The sequence below is a fragment of the Heterodontus francisci genome, chromosome 32, assembly GCF_036365525.1.
Source record: "Heterodontus francisci isolate sHetFra1 chromosome 32, sHetFra1.hap1, whole genome shotgun sequence".
NCBI lineage: Eukaryota > Metazoa > Chordata > Chondrichthyes > Heterodontiformes > Heterodontidae > Heterodontus > Heterodontus francisci.
In genome coordinates, this window is record NC_090402.1 from 16,311,348 (window position 1) to 16,327,776 (window position 16,429).

Below are 16,429 nucleotides of genomic sequence, written 5' to 3' on the forward strand. Positions count from 1 at the left end.
TTCCCCTGCCCACCTCATCTTCCCCTCCATCCCCCAAGTACATAAACTTTAAACTCTAATCCTTCCTATCATCCCCGAAACCAATGATATTAGTTGGACCCTACACCCCGGCACTGAAAAATTTACCTACTCCCCCTTTCCCACCAGTGTTCCACCTTGGATCCCAGATGGGGATCCGAAGGCACGGGAGTACTGGCCACTGGCACCAATATCGCAGTAGGACAGAAGGTGGGGGCGAGAAGGTAATTAATTCCTTTATTTAAATTATTTTGCATATTTAAATTTGGCTCCCATTGCCAAGCAATGTAGGGGCCAAAATAAGGTCTCCCCGCCACCTATATCAGGCCGGGCCTTCGTGCTGTTAAGTCCTGTGGCGGGCCTCTGCCGGAGGTATTTTCTGGCCCCCTCCCCACCCCCGATGTCAGGAGGTCTGTAAAATTCGTCCCATTAGTCTAGAATAACACTCAGTAGCAAGGCAGTACTGCATAGTCAGGGGTGTTCTCTTTCGGATATGTTGAACTGAAGTCCCATTAGCCGTTTATTTGTAAAAGAGTAAGGAATTCCATCCTAGCCCTCAACCACTACCAAAAACTTAACAGGCCATTCAGCAAACTTACTGTTTGTAGGACCATCCATGCAAAACAGCTGCTGTGTTCACCTCGATGAAATAATGCATACATTCGAATGTCATTCAGAGGCCTTTTGGACATTTGTGATGTTCCATATAATGAAAGCTCTTACTTTTAATATTTTCTTGTGATATTATGCCTCTTTTTGTTTTAGATCCACTGAACTAGGAATTAATCAGTAAACCTTAACTGTATCATTGCTATGTCTGACCCTTTTTATAGAAGACGTTAAGCCAAATACTTGAATAGCAGCACACAGATTTCATGCTGACTTTCTAAGTAAGTCTCCTTCCTTCCCACATACATTTGTCAGGAATCAAGATGAACATCCTGAACATTATATTAAAAAAAGCCTAGAAATACTCAGCAGGTCAGGCAGCATCTATGGAAAGAGAAACAGAGTTAATGTTTCAGATTAATGACCTGTCATCAAACCTGAAACATCAACTCGGTTTCTCTCTCCACAGATGCTGCCTGACCAGCTTTGTATTTCCAGCATTTTCTGTTTTTATTTCAGATCTCCAGTATCCACAGTATTTTGCTTTACTATTATAAAAATGTTTTATTCAAGCTAAATAAAATTTGACAATTGTAAATTTAAAAACATTTATACAAGCCAAGCATGATCAATGTTAGCTGTTTATACTATGTTATAGTCAGAAATGCAAGAGTGTTAATTTATTTGTGTCATGCCTCTCAGTGTAGACTGAGAACATAAATTTTCATATTTCTATACATTTTCTGAAAGATTAACCTTTACAACAATGATCATTTGTATAACTCTACCTTGCATACAGTAAACTGTCGAATAAAAACACAGAAGTTTCAAGAGACAACATAATGTGAATGTTAACATTTCTGCTCCTCAGTACTTCATTCAAAATTATAGCATTAGTGCCAAGCGCAAAGCACATTCCAGAAATTCTTGCTCTGTAGAATAACATTTTCAGTTAGTTTCTCCAACTGAAATTTGCAGTGAGGTGCCACTATGTTCTTCCAATGGATGCATTTTCTCAATTTCATCTTCCTCATCCTCATCGTCATCATCAAATATATCACTTAATTTGAACTCACGTTGTTGAGGCTGATAAAGTCCATTCTCTCCAATCCAATTACCTTGGTCTTTCTTTTTCTGTAGCACTGCTTCCAATTTTGGAAGTATTTGGTCATACAGGAAGTCCACAATTCCTAAAAAATGTTAAGGAAGTTAAATTTGACTTTTCACTGCTTGGTATTATTCAGGTTACTGTCTTTTTTGAAATTATAAATAGACTTAGTCATTTAATATCCATGAATAAAATTTCAGTTGTGGGCTTTCATAAAGTAAATACAACAGTTTAGGTAGTCGACAAGTAATTTCTTCATTAAACGGGAATGTGAATAAAGGTTAAATGGTCACACACTGAAGAACATTCTGGACATGATATCAAACCACCTTTAAAAGTACCTTTGTGAAAGATGATTTAATCAATTACTCTAATGCAATAATTGCCTTTACTACACAATTTGCAAAGCAGCACGAGACTGTCATTTCACCAAGATCTTCAGTACATGCAACATTTATACTGGATTTACAAACCATATTGTTTAGGATTCAAATTCAGGCAAATCAATTATTTATTTTGTACATGAAACCAACCAAACTTCTAAAAATGCAGAGCAATCTAGAGGCATATGAGTACTTGGATGTAGACTCTATTTTAACCCATGTGATCAAGAACCTTTCCAACCAGTTCGTATTTCCAAACACAATTTTTTTCTTAGTGCAGTAGCAGAGAACATGCTCAATAAATACCAACATGCAGGAGAGCAACAGAAGTCAGGATAATGGCTCCCACTTTTTCTAGCTATATAGCTTCAAGAATTTTTTTTTAAATATAAGGGTCAGTTTCACAAATCAGCAGAAATTCTGAATTCAGATGCACTTTCAGACAAACCAGACATCTGTTATATATATGAACATAATTAAATTTAGGATTCCAAAATTCAGAAGCCAACAAGCAATTTTCAGGAGTTGCTATTGAGGAAGCTAGGGCATGGTAAGTATTGCTACATATTATAAATCTGGTGCGCTAAGATGCACTAAGTTTTGTAGTCTTTACTTGAGGAGTAATATTTTAATCCCCCAATAAACATATATACTTCATGGCTGGAGTATTGTGGACAGCGGCAAACTAACAAAATTTGCCATTCATTAAACTTACAACTGACCATAGATTTTTAGTGGCCTTTTTCGCAGTCACTTGCAAAAATTAGAGTGAATTCAGTACAGTGCCCTCTACAGGGAATCTGGGATCTGTGTCAGCGAGGCAAGCAACAGTGTTTCTTCAGACTGAAGAATATTTACTGAGACACGCAGAGTCTAAACCAGGAAGTTCAAGTTAGAATATTTAATTCAATATAAAATTATGTACAGAAAGCAAGATCAAAGAAAGATGGGATTAAGAGAGATAAAAAATGTACTTTTAAAAAATCTCCAACAATTATTAAAATCTGAAGAAATGAACCACCACAGTTTGCTAAAGTAAATTTTCAGTACCAGAGCGCTTGTTTGGTAGGAATTAAGACCTATGCTGTTACACTTGAATGGAAAAGCCCAACTTTTTCTACTGTGCTTAGTGGGTATCAGGTGGGCAAGTACCACAATTTCACGCCTTTCATGTATTTTAATGCAGAATCTAAGATCGAGATACTGCTGTAGCGAAGCTTATGGAGGAGCAGTGCAGTTCGGACATCAACTTCATGATTTGTGTTTTACTACGCATGTGTGGATGGTGGAAGCGAAAGCCTCAGCATTATTATTACCCCAAAATCTGTCCGAGGTTCCATGTTAACTTTCCTGAAGAGTCTACTTGGATTCTTTCTCAGAACAAGCTTGGCTACCAGTAAGGGTTCTTCACTTTTATATGAAAATTATTGGATTGATAAGTTAGTACATCTCTTTCTGCTCTAACTCAGTTGCCAGCATCTTAGTCCTGCACTACAGTGCTTGTACAATATAACATACTAGGCTTGGTGCCAAAACTGCAAGGATTGAGTCATACATCGAGACATTAGCACTATATCTCTGTCTTAAAGTGCTTTCCCCAAATGATGCCAAGGACTAAAGTACTGCTTTCCCTTTTATAACTCTAACAGTTGTTCTGACAAATGGGCCTGCCACCACAATCTATGAGGCTTTTTTTTGGGTACACTGTGCTTGTAAATGGTACATTACAAAGCGCAAATAAATACCCAAACAGCTCATAAACCTGTGGAATGGACTTTACAGACCCCAATTAAGCTGCTCAGTTGTCTTGGTAAATTAAATATCACCATACAGATAAAAACATTTAAAAACTACATAATGAAGCACTACAATTTAGAGATCACACAGAAGTGTAAATACAGGATTAGGGAAGTATTAGAGACTACAAAACACTGTTCACAAACATTCAGCATGAAAAGCCACACAGCTAACTCCTGTTGCAGCTTTCTGCCTGCAGAAATGTGACAGAATTTCTTTGGATATTATGACTACTGCTACCGTTTCATAATGACACAAGATATTTTCTGTTAGAGATTGATATGAAGCAGCCAGCATAATTCAGAGTGAAGTTTCACAACTGAATGGAAAGTGTGAATGATGGAAGTTCTGTTTTCCCACAATTTCTCCAGTTCCATATTGAGAACCATGGAGGCATTTTTCTGAGAAGCAAAAGCCAATGGAGCAAAAATAAATTTATATCTTCAAAACTGTAAAGCAAATTTTTCAAATCAAAAGGCTATGTTTCAGCACATTGAGGTACAATATATGTATCTGACAAGTGAGTGAACATCGCCAGTAGTAACAGAAATACAGCAAAAGAGCCCTTTCCAATTCTAAAAACAATTATGCTAAAGCCAATTGTACTACCCAACTAATGCATCTTTGCATCTTCATTGGCTACAGGTGAGGTCCCAGAGGACTGGAGAATAGCCAATGTTGTTCCTTTGTTTAAGAAGGGTAGCAAGGATAATCCAGGAAATTATAGGCCGGTGAGCCTTGCGTCAGTGGTAGGGAAATTATTAGAGAGGATTCTTCGGGACAGGATTTACTCCCATTTGGAAACAAACGGACTTATTAGCGAGAGGCAGCATGGTTTTGTGAAGGGGAGGATGTGTCTTACTAATTTGATTGAGCTTTTTGAGGAAGTGACAAAGATGATTGATGAAGGAAGGGCAGTGGATGTTATCTATATGGACTTCAGTAAAGCCTTTGACAAGGTCCCTCATGGCAGACTTGATACAAAAGGTGAAGTCACATGGGATCAGAGGGGAGCTGGCAAGATGGATACAGAACTGGCTCGGTCATAGAAGACAGAGGGTAGCAGTGGATGGGTGCTTTTCTGAATGGAGGGATGTGACTAGTGGTGTTCCGCAGGGATCAGTGCTGGGACCTTTGCTGTTTGTAGTATATATAAATGATTTGGAGGAAAATGTAGCTGGTCTGATTAGTAAGTTTGCGGATGACACAAAGGTTGGTGGAGTTGCTGATAGTGATGAGGATTGTCAGAGGATACAGCAGGACATAGATCGGTTGGAGACTTGGGCGGAGAAATGGCAGATGGAGTTTAATTCGGACAAATGTGAGGTAATGCATTTTGGAAGGTCTAATGCAGGTGGGAAGTATACAGTAAATAGCAAAACCCTTAGGAGTATTGACAGGCAGAGAGATCTGGGCGTACAGGTCCATAGGTCACTGAAAGTGGCAACGCAGGTGGATAAGGTAGGCAAGAAGGCATACAGCATGTTTGTCTTCATCGGTCGGGGCATAGAGTATAAAAATAGGCAAGTCATGCTGCAGCTGTCCAGAACTTTAGTTAGGCCACACTTAGAATATTGCATGCAATTCTGGTCGCCACACTACCAGAAGGACGTGGAGGCTGTGGAGAGGGTACAGAAGAGGTTTACCAGGATGTTACCTGGTCTGGAGGGCATTAGCTTTGAGGAGAGGTTGGATAAACTCGGATTGTTTTCACTGGAACGACAGAGGTGGAGGGGCAACATGGACAGAGTGGATAGTCAGAAGCTTTTTCCCAGGGTGGAAGAGTCAGTTACTAGGGGACATAGGTTTAAGGTGAGAGGGGCAAAGTTTAGAGGGGATGTGCGAGGCAAGTTCTTTACACAGAGGGTGGTGAGTGCCTGGAACTTGTTGCCGGGGGAGGTGGTGGAAGCAGGTACCATAGAGACGTTTAAGAGGCATCTTGACAAATACATGAATAGGATGGGAATAGAGGGATACGGACCCCGGAAGTGCAGAAGGTTTTAGTTGAGGCAGGCATCAAGATCGGTGCAGGCTTGGAGGGCTGAATGGCTTGTTCCTGTGCTGTACTGTTCTTTGTTCCAATGCCTTAACTAAGATCAACTAACAAGACAGACTGGAGATTAAACCTGGGACCTATGGCTCAACGACTCATTGTATTAACAAGCTGAACCATCAGAAGATCCCTTCTGTTCTTATAAAGAATCTGGAGCAGAATGCTTTTAGTTAAAAAAACATAAAAAGCAATAGTAGTCAGTGAATTAGGATACTGACCTCCAAAGGATTTCCTGGACCAATCAGGTACATAGCGGGTTTTCAATTTATAGAACATCCTTTGAATGAATATTGGAGGAACATCTCTAGGAAAAAATAGAAGGATATAATTGTATCCTGTAACAAAACAAATGCTAAAATCACGTCTAACATTTGTAGAAAAACAGAACTTTATTTCCAATTCCATTATGAAATTCAGGCAAGAAAAAGTCACCAACAGAAAATAAGTTCATATTTTCAACGCTACACAAACTCTTCAGTCAGTAATGAGACACTGTTTGCACATCTAATAAGTGAATTAAGTTTACCAGTAACAAAAGAATGTCCTTCCAGTTCTAGGAAAATTATGTATTATAGTGATTAGCCCACCATTGAGGGCTGCGATAGCAGCACTACACCATAGGAAATAGTAACTGGAAGCAACAACATAGTAATCCAATAAAAGGAATTTAGACGTCACAAACACAATAGCAATTATCAAGTACTTAGAAGCATCATCTGGAGCCTGGGATGAGTTAGTAAGAGATTGAAATATTGCAATAACTAGATTAAAAATATATGCACATCCCCTCAGGAAGATTTTCTTTCTAATAAATAGAATGGGCATCACTCCACGGGTCAGAACTCAGGTCCAAAAGGTCATCCCACTACCCCGACCACAACCCAATTAGTTTTTGGACACCAAAGCCAATTGTGTGTCCCCCCACAGCTGCTATTATATTTGTTACTGCATATGAATGTGAAAAAGATAATGTTGTTTACCCAACAGCGCTACAAAGATCCTCCCAGTCCACATCACCAACATCATCAACGCTCAATAGGTACAATCTGCAAAATACAATAGATGGGGTTCTTGCCTACAATTTTTACAAACAACCTTTTGCCAAATCATACACAAAGAAATTAATAAAGCAATTAGATAGTATCCAATTGGTCGTTTAGTAGTACAGAACTTGAGTATTGCTGAAAATAGAGACACGTTGTCGAAGCTTTTCGTCTTGCACTCATCAGGACAATCAGAAGAGTAACCAATGTAAGGGAAAACAACAACTTATACTGCATGAGAAGAGAGTGCTGATTGGTTGGCAAATGAACTCTGATTGGTAGAGGTGTTGCCATGGCAAATGCACCAGTTTATGGTGACTGACAGTTAACTGCCAAGCTTTGTTTAAAATTTAAACCGGGCGGCTTGACTTTGATTGGTCAAGGCCCTGAAGAATGAATCAGTGAATGGCTGTCACTTATTTTGTTTAGCTGAAACAGGCGCAATGTTTGTCCATATTCTTTCTGTCTGCAAAGAACAGGGCCCTGTGTATTAATATATGGAGCTTCCAGTACGTGCAAATGCGCCACACTGCGAGCCCTACTGACAATCTTAAATTGGTTGTCAGCGTAATTCTTAGCACACTGTGGATTATTTAACAAATGTTGTCCAATCACGGAATCACATCTAAAATTGAACACTGTGTTTTGAGTTTTGCAAGCTGGTTGGGTATGGCCTGTACCTTGCCCATTGTGAACAGCAGAAGGGACATGTTGTTTGATACAATCCGCCAGTATTTGGGATATACGGCCTATATACCTAGCATCACACTGGCATTGAAATTCATATATCACATTACTCATTTGTGTGATAGGCAGGACGTCTTTTTGGCTTGACGGCAGCATCCCGTTAGTGGCAAACGTCACACGCGTTGCTACTACCTGTTGCTCAAATTTTTGGGATACATTACTCTTTCAGGGTAATCTGAGGTGGACTGGGCACTTTTCAGGGCCAAAAATGATGGCCTTCAGCCCATTCATAAGTTTGCACGATATAAAGCGAGAAATGATCTGATCAGGGTAGCCATTTTCACGTAGGATGTCTTTGATTCGCCCTAATTCAGTACCAAGCTTGCATGGTATGCAAATGACTCAGGCCCTATTTAGGAGGTTGCTGATAAGGCCAATCTTATAGCACGTGGAACTGTAAGAATCCCAACACGTGTATTGACCAGTGAAGGTAGGTTTGCAGTAGACCATGGTAGGGAACCCCTTAACAGATTTCTCAACCAGTATGTCAAGGAAAGGGAGCTTATTTGATCGCTCCATTTCAAAGATGAATTTGAGTGCAGGATGGTGCCCACTAAGACGTGTAAGGAAATTATTGCCTGCAGCCGCGGATTCAAATATAGCAAACGTATCATCTACATATCGGAAATATGCAAGAGGTAGGAGGTTAGGCATCATTCCATCTTGTCAAGCCAAAAAGACGTCCTGCCTATCATAAAATGAGTAATGTGATACATGAATTTCAATGCCAGTGTGGCGTTAGGTATATATGCCGTAATTTCCAAAGACTGGCGGATTGTATCAAATAGCATGTCCCTTCTGATGTTCGCAACAGGCAAGGTACAGGCCGTTCCAACCAACCGTGCTTGCAAAACTCAAAACGCAGTGTCTAACATTAGATGTGATTCCGCGATTGGGCAACATTTGCTAAATAATCCAGTGTGCTGAGAATTACGCTGACACCCAATTTAAGACAATGCTCGCACTGTGGTGCAAGTGCGCCTACTGGATGCTACATATATTAACACACAGGGATCTCCAGGCATCCGCCAATAGTGATGTCATCAGGCAGGGCAAACAGCCAATCACACTGAAGTATTCTCTTACAGATAGCATCCCAGGAAGTAAAATGTACTGAATTTTTCACAATTAAAATTTTACACAGTACAAAATAAATGATTGGGACATACACGTGGGAGTAAAGATAGAAGCTGAAGTATCAAACTTAAAAAAATTTTAAAATGTGATCATATTAAAGAAATTTGACATTACACAAATATAAAATTAGTTTTTCAGGGGCAGTGAGGTTGTTCAGCAGTCATTATGAATTTAGTACACTTAAAAAGCTGATTACACCTCATTCAACAAGGTGTTAAACTTTTTCAAGGTTTTTTACAGCGAGTCTAAGTGTGTAGAAGTGGAAGTTCTTGTCAGTTTAATTCTACTTGATTGCAGTCTGCAGGGGAATCCAACAGCACACCCTATGGGGAATCATAGAATCCATACCACTTCAGATAGATCTTCCTTTTTCCTCAACCGAGGACTCCCCACACCCCCCCCACACCCTGTTGAGAGGGCCCTCAACCGTGTCCATTCCATTTCCTGCACTTCTGCTCTCACCCCTTCCCATCCCTTCCAGAACCACAATAGGGTTCCCTTTGTCTTCAGCCATGGCTTAGTTAGTAACCTGATTCAGAAGGTTATGGGTTCAAGTCCCACTCCAGGACCTGAGCGCAAAATTCAAGACTTACACTCCAGTGCAGAATTGAGGGAGTGCTGTGCTGTTGGAGGTGCTGTCTTTTTTGATGCGACATTAAACTGAGGCCCCATCTGCCCTCTCAGGAGGATGTAAAAGATCCCATGGTACGTTAACTCTATTTCTCTCTCCACATATGCTGCCTGACCTGCTGAGCATTTCCAATTTTTACCTCCAGAAGTTGCTGTCAGTTTCAAAGGAGTAATGACAGTGAACAGTTTCGTCATCATTAATACTGCAAAATCTGGGCAATTATAATTTTAGAGAACCTCAATTTCTGTCATTAGATTGCTTGCACAGTACACACGAGGACAGATGCTATACTATCTTTACCAACAGTAGTAGTGTCTTCAATTTAAATTTGTTACTCTGCAAATTCCTTTTCCAGATATTGAATTCAGCAATTGAGCATTCCAACTTATTGTATGAATGCTTCACAGTGAAGCCTTTATTCAATAATTTTACTGTTTGTTGCCTCATACTAGTCCTAAATGCACAATTTACCTTTTAATAAGATTGATTTTTGATTGATAATTGTTAAATCCAAAAGGTTTCACCCCTCCAGACATTTTTGTAGTCAGGATGTTCATCCTGTCATAGAATAAAAATAAAGTTAAAATTACTGCATTCATTTTGGGATTTTAAAGACACTGATTATTTAAATATGGTGATTTAATGGGACAGCAGACAACCATATTGCACCAAGGAATTTAATCCCTGCAGCAACTGGCTGGCTTTAGCTGGGTACTTTGGTGAACCAATGTATCAAATTACACTGCACCTATTTAGCATGCAACCCTTATGCAAGAGTCTGGATACTCTCAAATTCTCTCTCTAGGGTCATATATGGATTGCATTTTAATACCATCAAGTGTTGACATAGCTTGCTTCCTTCCGAATACTCCAGGTACACATCAGGTTCCTTCTTAGCAGGTCAATACAAATGCTGGACTAGCCTGCCTATACTAGTCTTAACTGCAGGAGTTTGTTTAGCAGCCCAGCTTTTAGAAGTCTATAAATGATTTGCAAAATATTGGATGCATCATAACATTCTTAAGAGATAACAAACAAGCTTGTCCAGTAACTTCTGTGGCAGTAACTTAATGACTGTGGGATGTTTTACTATGTTAAAGGTGCTATATAAATGCAAGTTGCTGTTGAAAAGTATTTAATTTGCTTAATATTGTTAATTATTCTCAACAGCAAAAATTGTAGGTTGGAGTAACTATACCGGTAATGATTATTTGAAAATCTGGTTATAAAGCAAGTTTTTGATGCATACAACAAAATTCTCAAATGTCCTCAATGTGACAAAAATGTACATTGTAACCAATATTAGAGTGAGTTCAGTCCTAAACCAGCAAACTCATAAATCATAGCTGATGAAATGCTTGTACTTGTGACTTGGTACACTATTGTCCATTATATTCAACAGCAGACTTGTCATAAAATGGAATATAGACAGATAGAACAAACGAGAGTTTCTCTGTCACCATAGCACATTTCTAGGAGTACAGATTTATCAACCATGGCCATAGCTCAACGTCTGCAGAAATACTGAGGATTCTCAAGTTTACCTTGTGTTAACTGCTCACCATTCTGTTTAATTGGAAAGAGAGTTCGTATAACTTTTACAACCAGAATGTTTCCAAAACCTAAAAGGTTGACATTCTTCACAATGAATCACAACTATTGGCTCACCATTTCTGCCTACACTGCATCCAATTTCTGTGTTCCATTTGATCTGCAATTGCAAACCAAGGAATTCCCTTGTATAGTTTTTCACGTAGGATTGAAACAAGCATATTCGTATTTGAAGCTGTTGTCATTAGATCGCGGGATGCTTCTTGTATCTTATTTTTCATAACCTCCTCCATTATCTTCATTAATTTCCTCTCCTCCTTCTTAGTCCAGGATCCGATATTCAAAGCTGGTTTAAAAAAAAACTATTTCAGAAATTTTTATTTCGACTATAGTAGGTTAATCCAACAAGAAACAAGACAATCAGAATTTCAATTTATCAAACACAGTGCTTCTCAGTACAGTATTGTTATATAGCTGAATTTTGTGGATATATATGGTACATGAACACCAACATTACTATAAAAGTAAAATAAACTATTTAGATCCTTTTTTGTCATTTCTGAACAAAAACAACTTTATATCGCGCCTTTAATGTAGTAAGATATCTCAAGGTGCTTCAAAGGAGTGTTATTAAACAAAATTTGACACCGAGATACACAAGGACTTATTAGAGTGTTTGGCCAAAAGCTTGGTCAAAGGTTTAAAGACTGTCTTAAAGGACGAAATAGAAGTAGAGAGGAAAATAGGTTGAGGGAGGGAATTCCAGATGTTCGGGCCTTGGCAGCTGAAGGCACGACTGGCAATGGTGGAGCAATTAAAATCAGGGATGCTCAACAGGCCAGAATTGGAGAAACGCATGCAGCTCAGAGAGTTGCAGGATTGGAGGAGGTTACAGAGATAGGGCAGGGTAAGGCCATTGAGGGATCTGTAGACAAGGATGAAAATTTTTAATTCGAGGTGTTGCTTTAACCTTGAGCCAACGTACTTCAGTGAGCATGGGTGTGACGGATAAACAGGACTTGATGCGAGTTGGGAAATGGGCAACATAGTTTTAGATAACCTCAAATTTACAGAGGGTCGAAAATGGGAGGCTGGCCAGGAGAGCATTAAAATAGTCAAGACTACAGGTAACAAAGGCATGGATGAGACTTTCAGCAGATGAGCTGAGGTAGAGACAGAATTGGATAATATTATGGAGGTGGAAATTAACAGTCTTAGCGATGGAGCAGATTTTTTTTATTCTTTCATGGGATGTGGGCGTTGCTGGCTATGCCAGCATTTATTGCCCATCGCTAATTGCCCTTGAACTGAGTGGTTTGCTAGGCCATTTTAGAGGGCTTTTAAGGGTCAACCACATTGCTGTGGGTCTGGAGTCACATGTAGGCCAGATCAGGTAAGGACGGCAGATTTCCTTCCCTAAAGGACATTAGTGAACCAGATAGGTTTTTACAACAATCGACAATGGTTTCATAGTCACCATTAGACTACCTTTTAATTTCAGATTTATTAATTGAACTCAAATTTCACCATCTGCCGTGGTGGGATTCGAACCCATGTCCCCAGAACATTAGCCTGGGCTCTGGACTACTAGTCCAGTGACCTTACCACCACGCCACCACCTCCCCATAACGTGGTTCAAAGCTCATCTCTGGGTCAAATGTGATATCAAGATTGCCAAGAGTTTGGTGCAGCCTCAGACAGTTGCCAGCGAGAGGGATGGAGTCAGTGTGTAGGGAACTGAATTTGTGGCGGGGAAAGAAGACAATTGCTTCAGTCTTCCCAATATTTAATTGGAGGAAATTTCTGCTCATCCAGTACTAGATGTCCTACAAGCATTCTAGCAATTTAGTGACAAAAGAGGGGTTATGATGAAGTAGAGCAGGGTGTTATCAGCATACACGTGGAATCTGACGCTGTGTTTTTGGATGATGTCACCGAGGGGCAGCACGTAGATCAGAAATAGGAGCGGGCTAGGATAGATCCTTGGGGGACACCAGAGGTAATGGTGTTGGAGTGGGAACAGAAGCTACTGCAGATTTTTTGGCTACTGGATGGATAAGAATGGAAGCAGGCGGGTGCGGACCCACCCAGCTAGTGGAGAGGCATGTATATGAGAGATATAGGAGTTGCTCATTGGATTAGGGGTGAGAGGAGGCTTGTGTGAAGCATAAACATCAGCATAGACCAACTGGGCTTAATAGCCTATGGAAATTTTCTCCATTATCAGAACTTTAAAGAAAGAAGAATTTGCTTTTCTATAGCATTTTCACAACCTCAAGGAGTTCCAATGTGCTTCACAGGGAATTAAGTACCTGAAAAAATACACTGTTGTAATGTATGGAATGGTTGCAGCCAATTGGTGGACTTAAAGGACCCATAAACAATGAGATATATTATCAGATATTCTGGTTTTGGTGGTGTTAATTGAGGGTAAGTATTGGCCAGGACACTACGAGAACCCACCCTGCTCTTCTCTGCTCTTGCCATGGGATCTTTTGGTCCACCTGAGCCTCAGTTTAACATTTCATCCAAAAAAGCACCCCCTCTGACAACAAAGCACTATGGCAGAACTGCAATGAAGTGTCAACTTAGATTATTTGCCTATACCTATAAGCTTCTGATTCAGAGGTCAGAGTATTACCACTGAGAAAAGTCCAACACGTTTAATTATTTCAACCTACTAGTCTTCGAAATACTTAAATTTAGTAAACATAATGGCCCTGATTTTGTGGGGGGTTTTGACAGCGGAGGGTGTAAAGAGTTATGGGGCAGGCAGGAAAGTGGAGTTAAGGTCACAATCAGATCACCCATGATCTTACTGAATGCAGAGCAGGCTCAAGGGGCCAAATGGAATACTCCTCCTTTTACTTGTTATAAACTGTCAGTGCTCACTGTCATTTCCCCTCTGAATCTGAGCACAACTTTAGGATTTAGTGCAAACACAGATTAACGCGGAAATCCTGAAGTTGCAGTCTGTCATTCACTGCTCCACCACAGTCTGCGTCCCCAGAGCCAGCAATTATTGAAATCTGTTGATGTGGCAACAATGTCCCCTTTTCTGTTCTCACATTACCGCTGGAAACCCCATAAAAAGTTACACCTGTTCAATCAGGTGTAACAAGGTTTTTAATGATGCGAGTAACAACTAAACAACTATTAATGAACAACAGATCTGGCTGTGAAAATATAATTTTATATTTGTGTTAAATGTCGCCACTTAGGTTAATTAAATTTTTTAAAAACTAACTTTTTAAAGTAATTATTTTAAAGTTTTGTTTCCATACTTCAGCTTCTACCTTCACCGCACGTGTATATCCCAATATTTATTCTGCTCTATGTAAATTTTTTTAAAAAAGGAATTTGATTTTGGTGCTTTTAATTTCCCAGTTGACGGTCCGTGAGAACTCTTTAATGTGATTGGTTGCTTAGACAGCTTGGTGACATCACTGCAGCTCCATGCTGGGAATCCCCATTAAAGAATGCTACAATTCATTGCACAGCAAGAGAGTTGAAGTTATTGCCTCAGAGATCGCTAGATCTCTCAGCAAGGCTTTCTTCCAGGTCAGCGGCAAGTGCCTTCGCTTCACTGCTGAATGCAAAATCCACGACAATCTAGTTGTCCAACAGAGTTAGTGACTAAAAATTTACCAAACTTTTGGTGAAAAAATGAACATTTTAGTAACTTAACTTACAGTTCTTTATTGTTTTTGCTCGACCTATGACAGATACGTCACTACGGTCCATGAGTTTGGCAATCTGCTTCCAGTGATTCCCGTGCACAATTTGCAAGCGTTTCAGTTTCTCCAATTCTTCTTCTGTGTATCTAATCACAACATATCTGTCATTAATCTCAGAAGGCTTACTAAACTGCAAAAATAATAGCAAATACAGTCAACTAGTGTCAGGAACTACAGCGCAACCCAGAAAGGTTATTTGCTGATGTTGTGTAGAGTGATAGAGTATATGAAATAGGAGCAAGAGTAAACCATACGACTCTCGAGCCTGCTCCGCCATTCAATACGATCATGGCTGATCCTCGGCCTCAACTCCACTTTCCCACCCGCTGTCCACGCAAGCTAAACAAAATAAGTGACAGCCACTTGCTGGTTCAGTCCTCAGGGCAATTACTTGACCAATCAGAGTCAAGCTGCCTGGTTTAAATTTCAAACAAAACTTGGCAGTTAACTGTCAGTCACCATAAACTGGTGCATTCGCCGCCTCTACCAATCAGAGTCCATTTGACAACCAATCAGCACTCTCTTCTCATACAGTATAAATTTATTGCTTCCCTTACATTGGTATTCTTGCGAATTGTACTGATGAGTGCAAGATGAAAAAGCTTCAACAAAATGTCTCTGTTTTCAGCAATACCCAAATTCTGTACTACCAAATGACTATTAATTATAAATTAGTCGACATCCAGGCAAGAACTAGGACATCATTAGGGAATGCTAAGGGAAGTGCTTTTCCTATGAATGGGAGGGATTTTAAAAAAAAAGAACTTCTAAGATCAAGAAGAGGTCTACATAACCAAACACAGCACAAACAATTAAGTCAATTTTGTCTACATTTAAAGAAGACAGCTTGAAATTTGACATCGAGCCACACAAGGAGCTATAAGAGTAGATGACCAAAAGCTCAGTCAAAGAGGTAGGTTTAAAGGAACATCTTAAAAGGAGAGAAAAGTACAAAGGCAGTGAAGATTAAGGAGCGAATTCCAGAGCTTAAAGCCTTGGCAGCTGAAGGAGCAGTCGCTAACAGTGGAGGAATTAAAATCGGAGAATTGGAGGAGTGCAGGTATCTCAGAGGGCTGGTCAGTGTAATGTCCTGCTGATTCTACACTATACCTACTAGAAAGTGCACAAGCATAACCCAGAGTGACTGTCAACTCTTACTTCCCATGAAGAGGGATCTGACCTTGACAGTATTTCCCCACTGTAGCTTGTTTTTTTTGTTGATCATTTTAAGAGGTTTGCCAATGGCTCAGTTGGTTAAGGTAGTTGAGCCAAACAAAAACTAGGGTTTATTCCCAGCTTGTGCCAAATTAGTTAATCACAATTGGGTAAGCAGTAGGAGTATTATCACTGGCATTAACACCCTAAGCTATTGGGGAGGGAAGAGGCGGCAGGGGCGGGGGGGGAAGAGAAACTGATAGAATTGCATAGAATTTGCAGCACAGAAACAGGCCATTGGGCCCAACTGGTCCATGCCATATTTATGCTCTACATGAGCTGCCTTCCACCCTACTTCATCTTGCATTATCAGCATACCCTTCTAATTTCCCTAGATTTCCACCTACTTACTAATAAACCCCTGCTGCAAAGTGAAGACAAATTAGCTGAGACACTTCCC

General features: G+C 39.9%; 1 protein-coding gene across 3 annotated transcripts in view; it reads right to left on the reverse strand.

The window, feature by feature from the left end:
* Positions 1 to 1,095: 1,095 nt before the first annotated feature.
* LOC137347665 (transcription termination factor 1-like) overlaps positions 1,096 to 16,429 on the reverse strand; it is a 41,788-nt gene continuing 26,454 nt past the window's right edge. For 2 of the 3 annotated variants that reach the window (XM_068012335.1, XM_068012336.1), the window contains 6 exons: positions 14,770 to 14,900; positions 11,195 to 11,423; positions 9,998 to 10,084; positions 6,949 to 7,014; positions 6,187 to 6,272; positions 1,096 to 1,817 (listed from right to left, as the gene is read on the reverse strand). In XM_068012335.1, coding sequence (XP_067868436.1) covers positions 1,576 to 1,817; positions 6,187 to 6,272; positions 6,949 to 7,014; positions 9,998 to 10,084; positions 11,195 to 11,423; positions 14,770 to 14,900 — 841 coding nt within the window. In that variant the 3' untranslated portion in view covers positions 1,096 to 1,575. Of the gene's footprint in view, positions 1,818 to 6,186; positions 6,273 to 6,948; positions 7,015 to 9,997; positions 10,085 to 11,194; positions 11,424 to 14,769; positions 14,901 to 16,429 lie in introns of those variants that run through there. The other variant, XM_068012337.1, reaches the window with a different exon arrangement.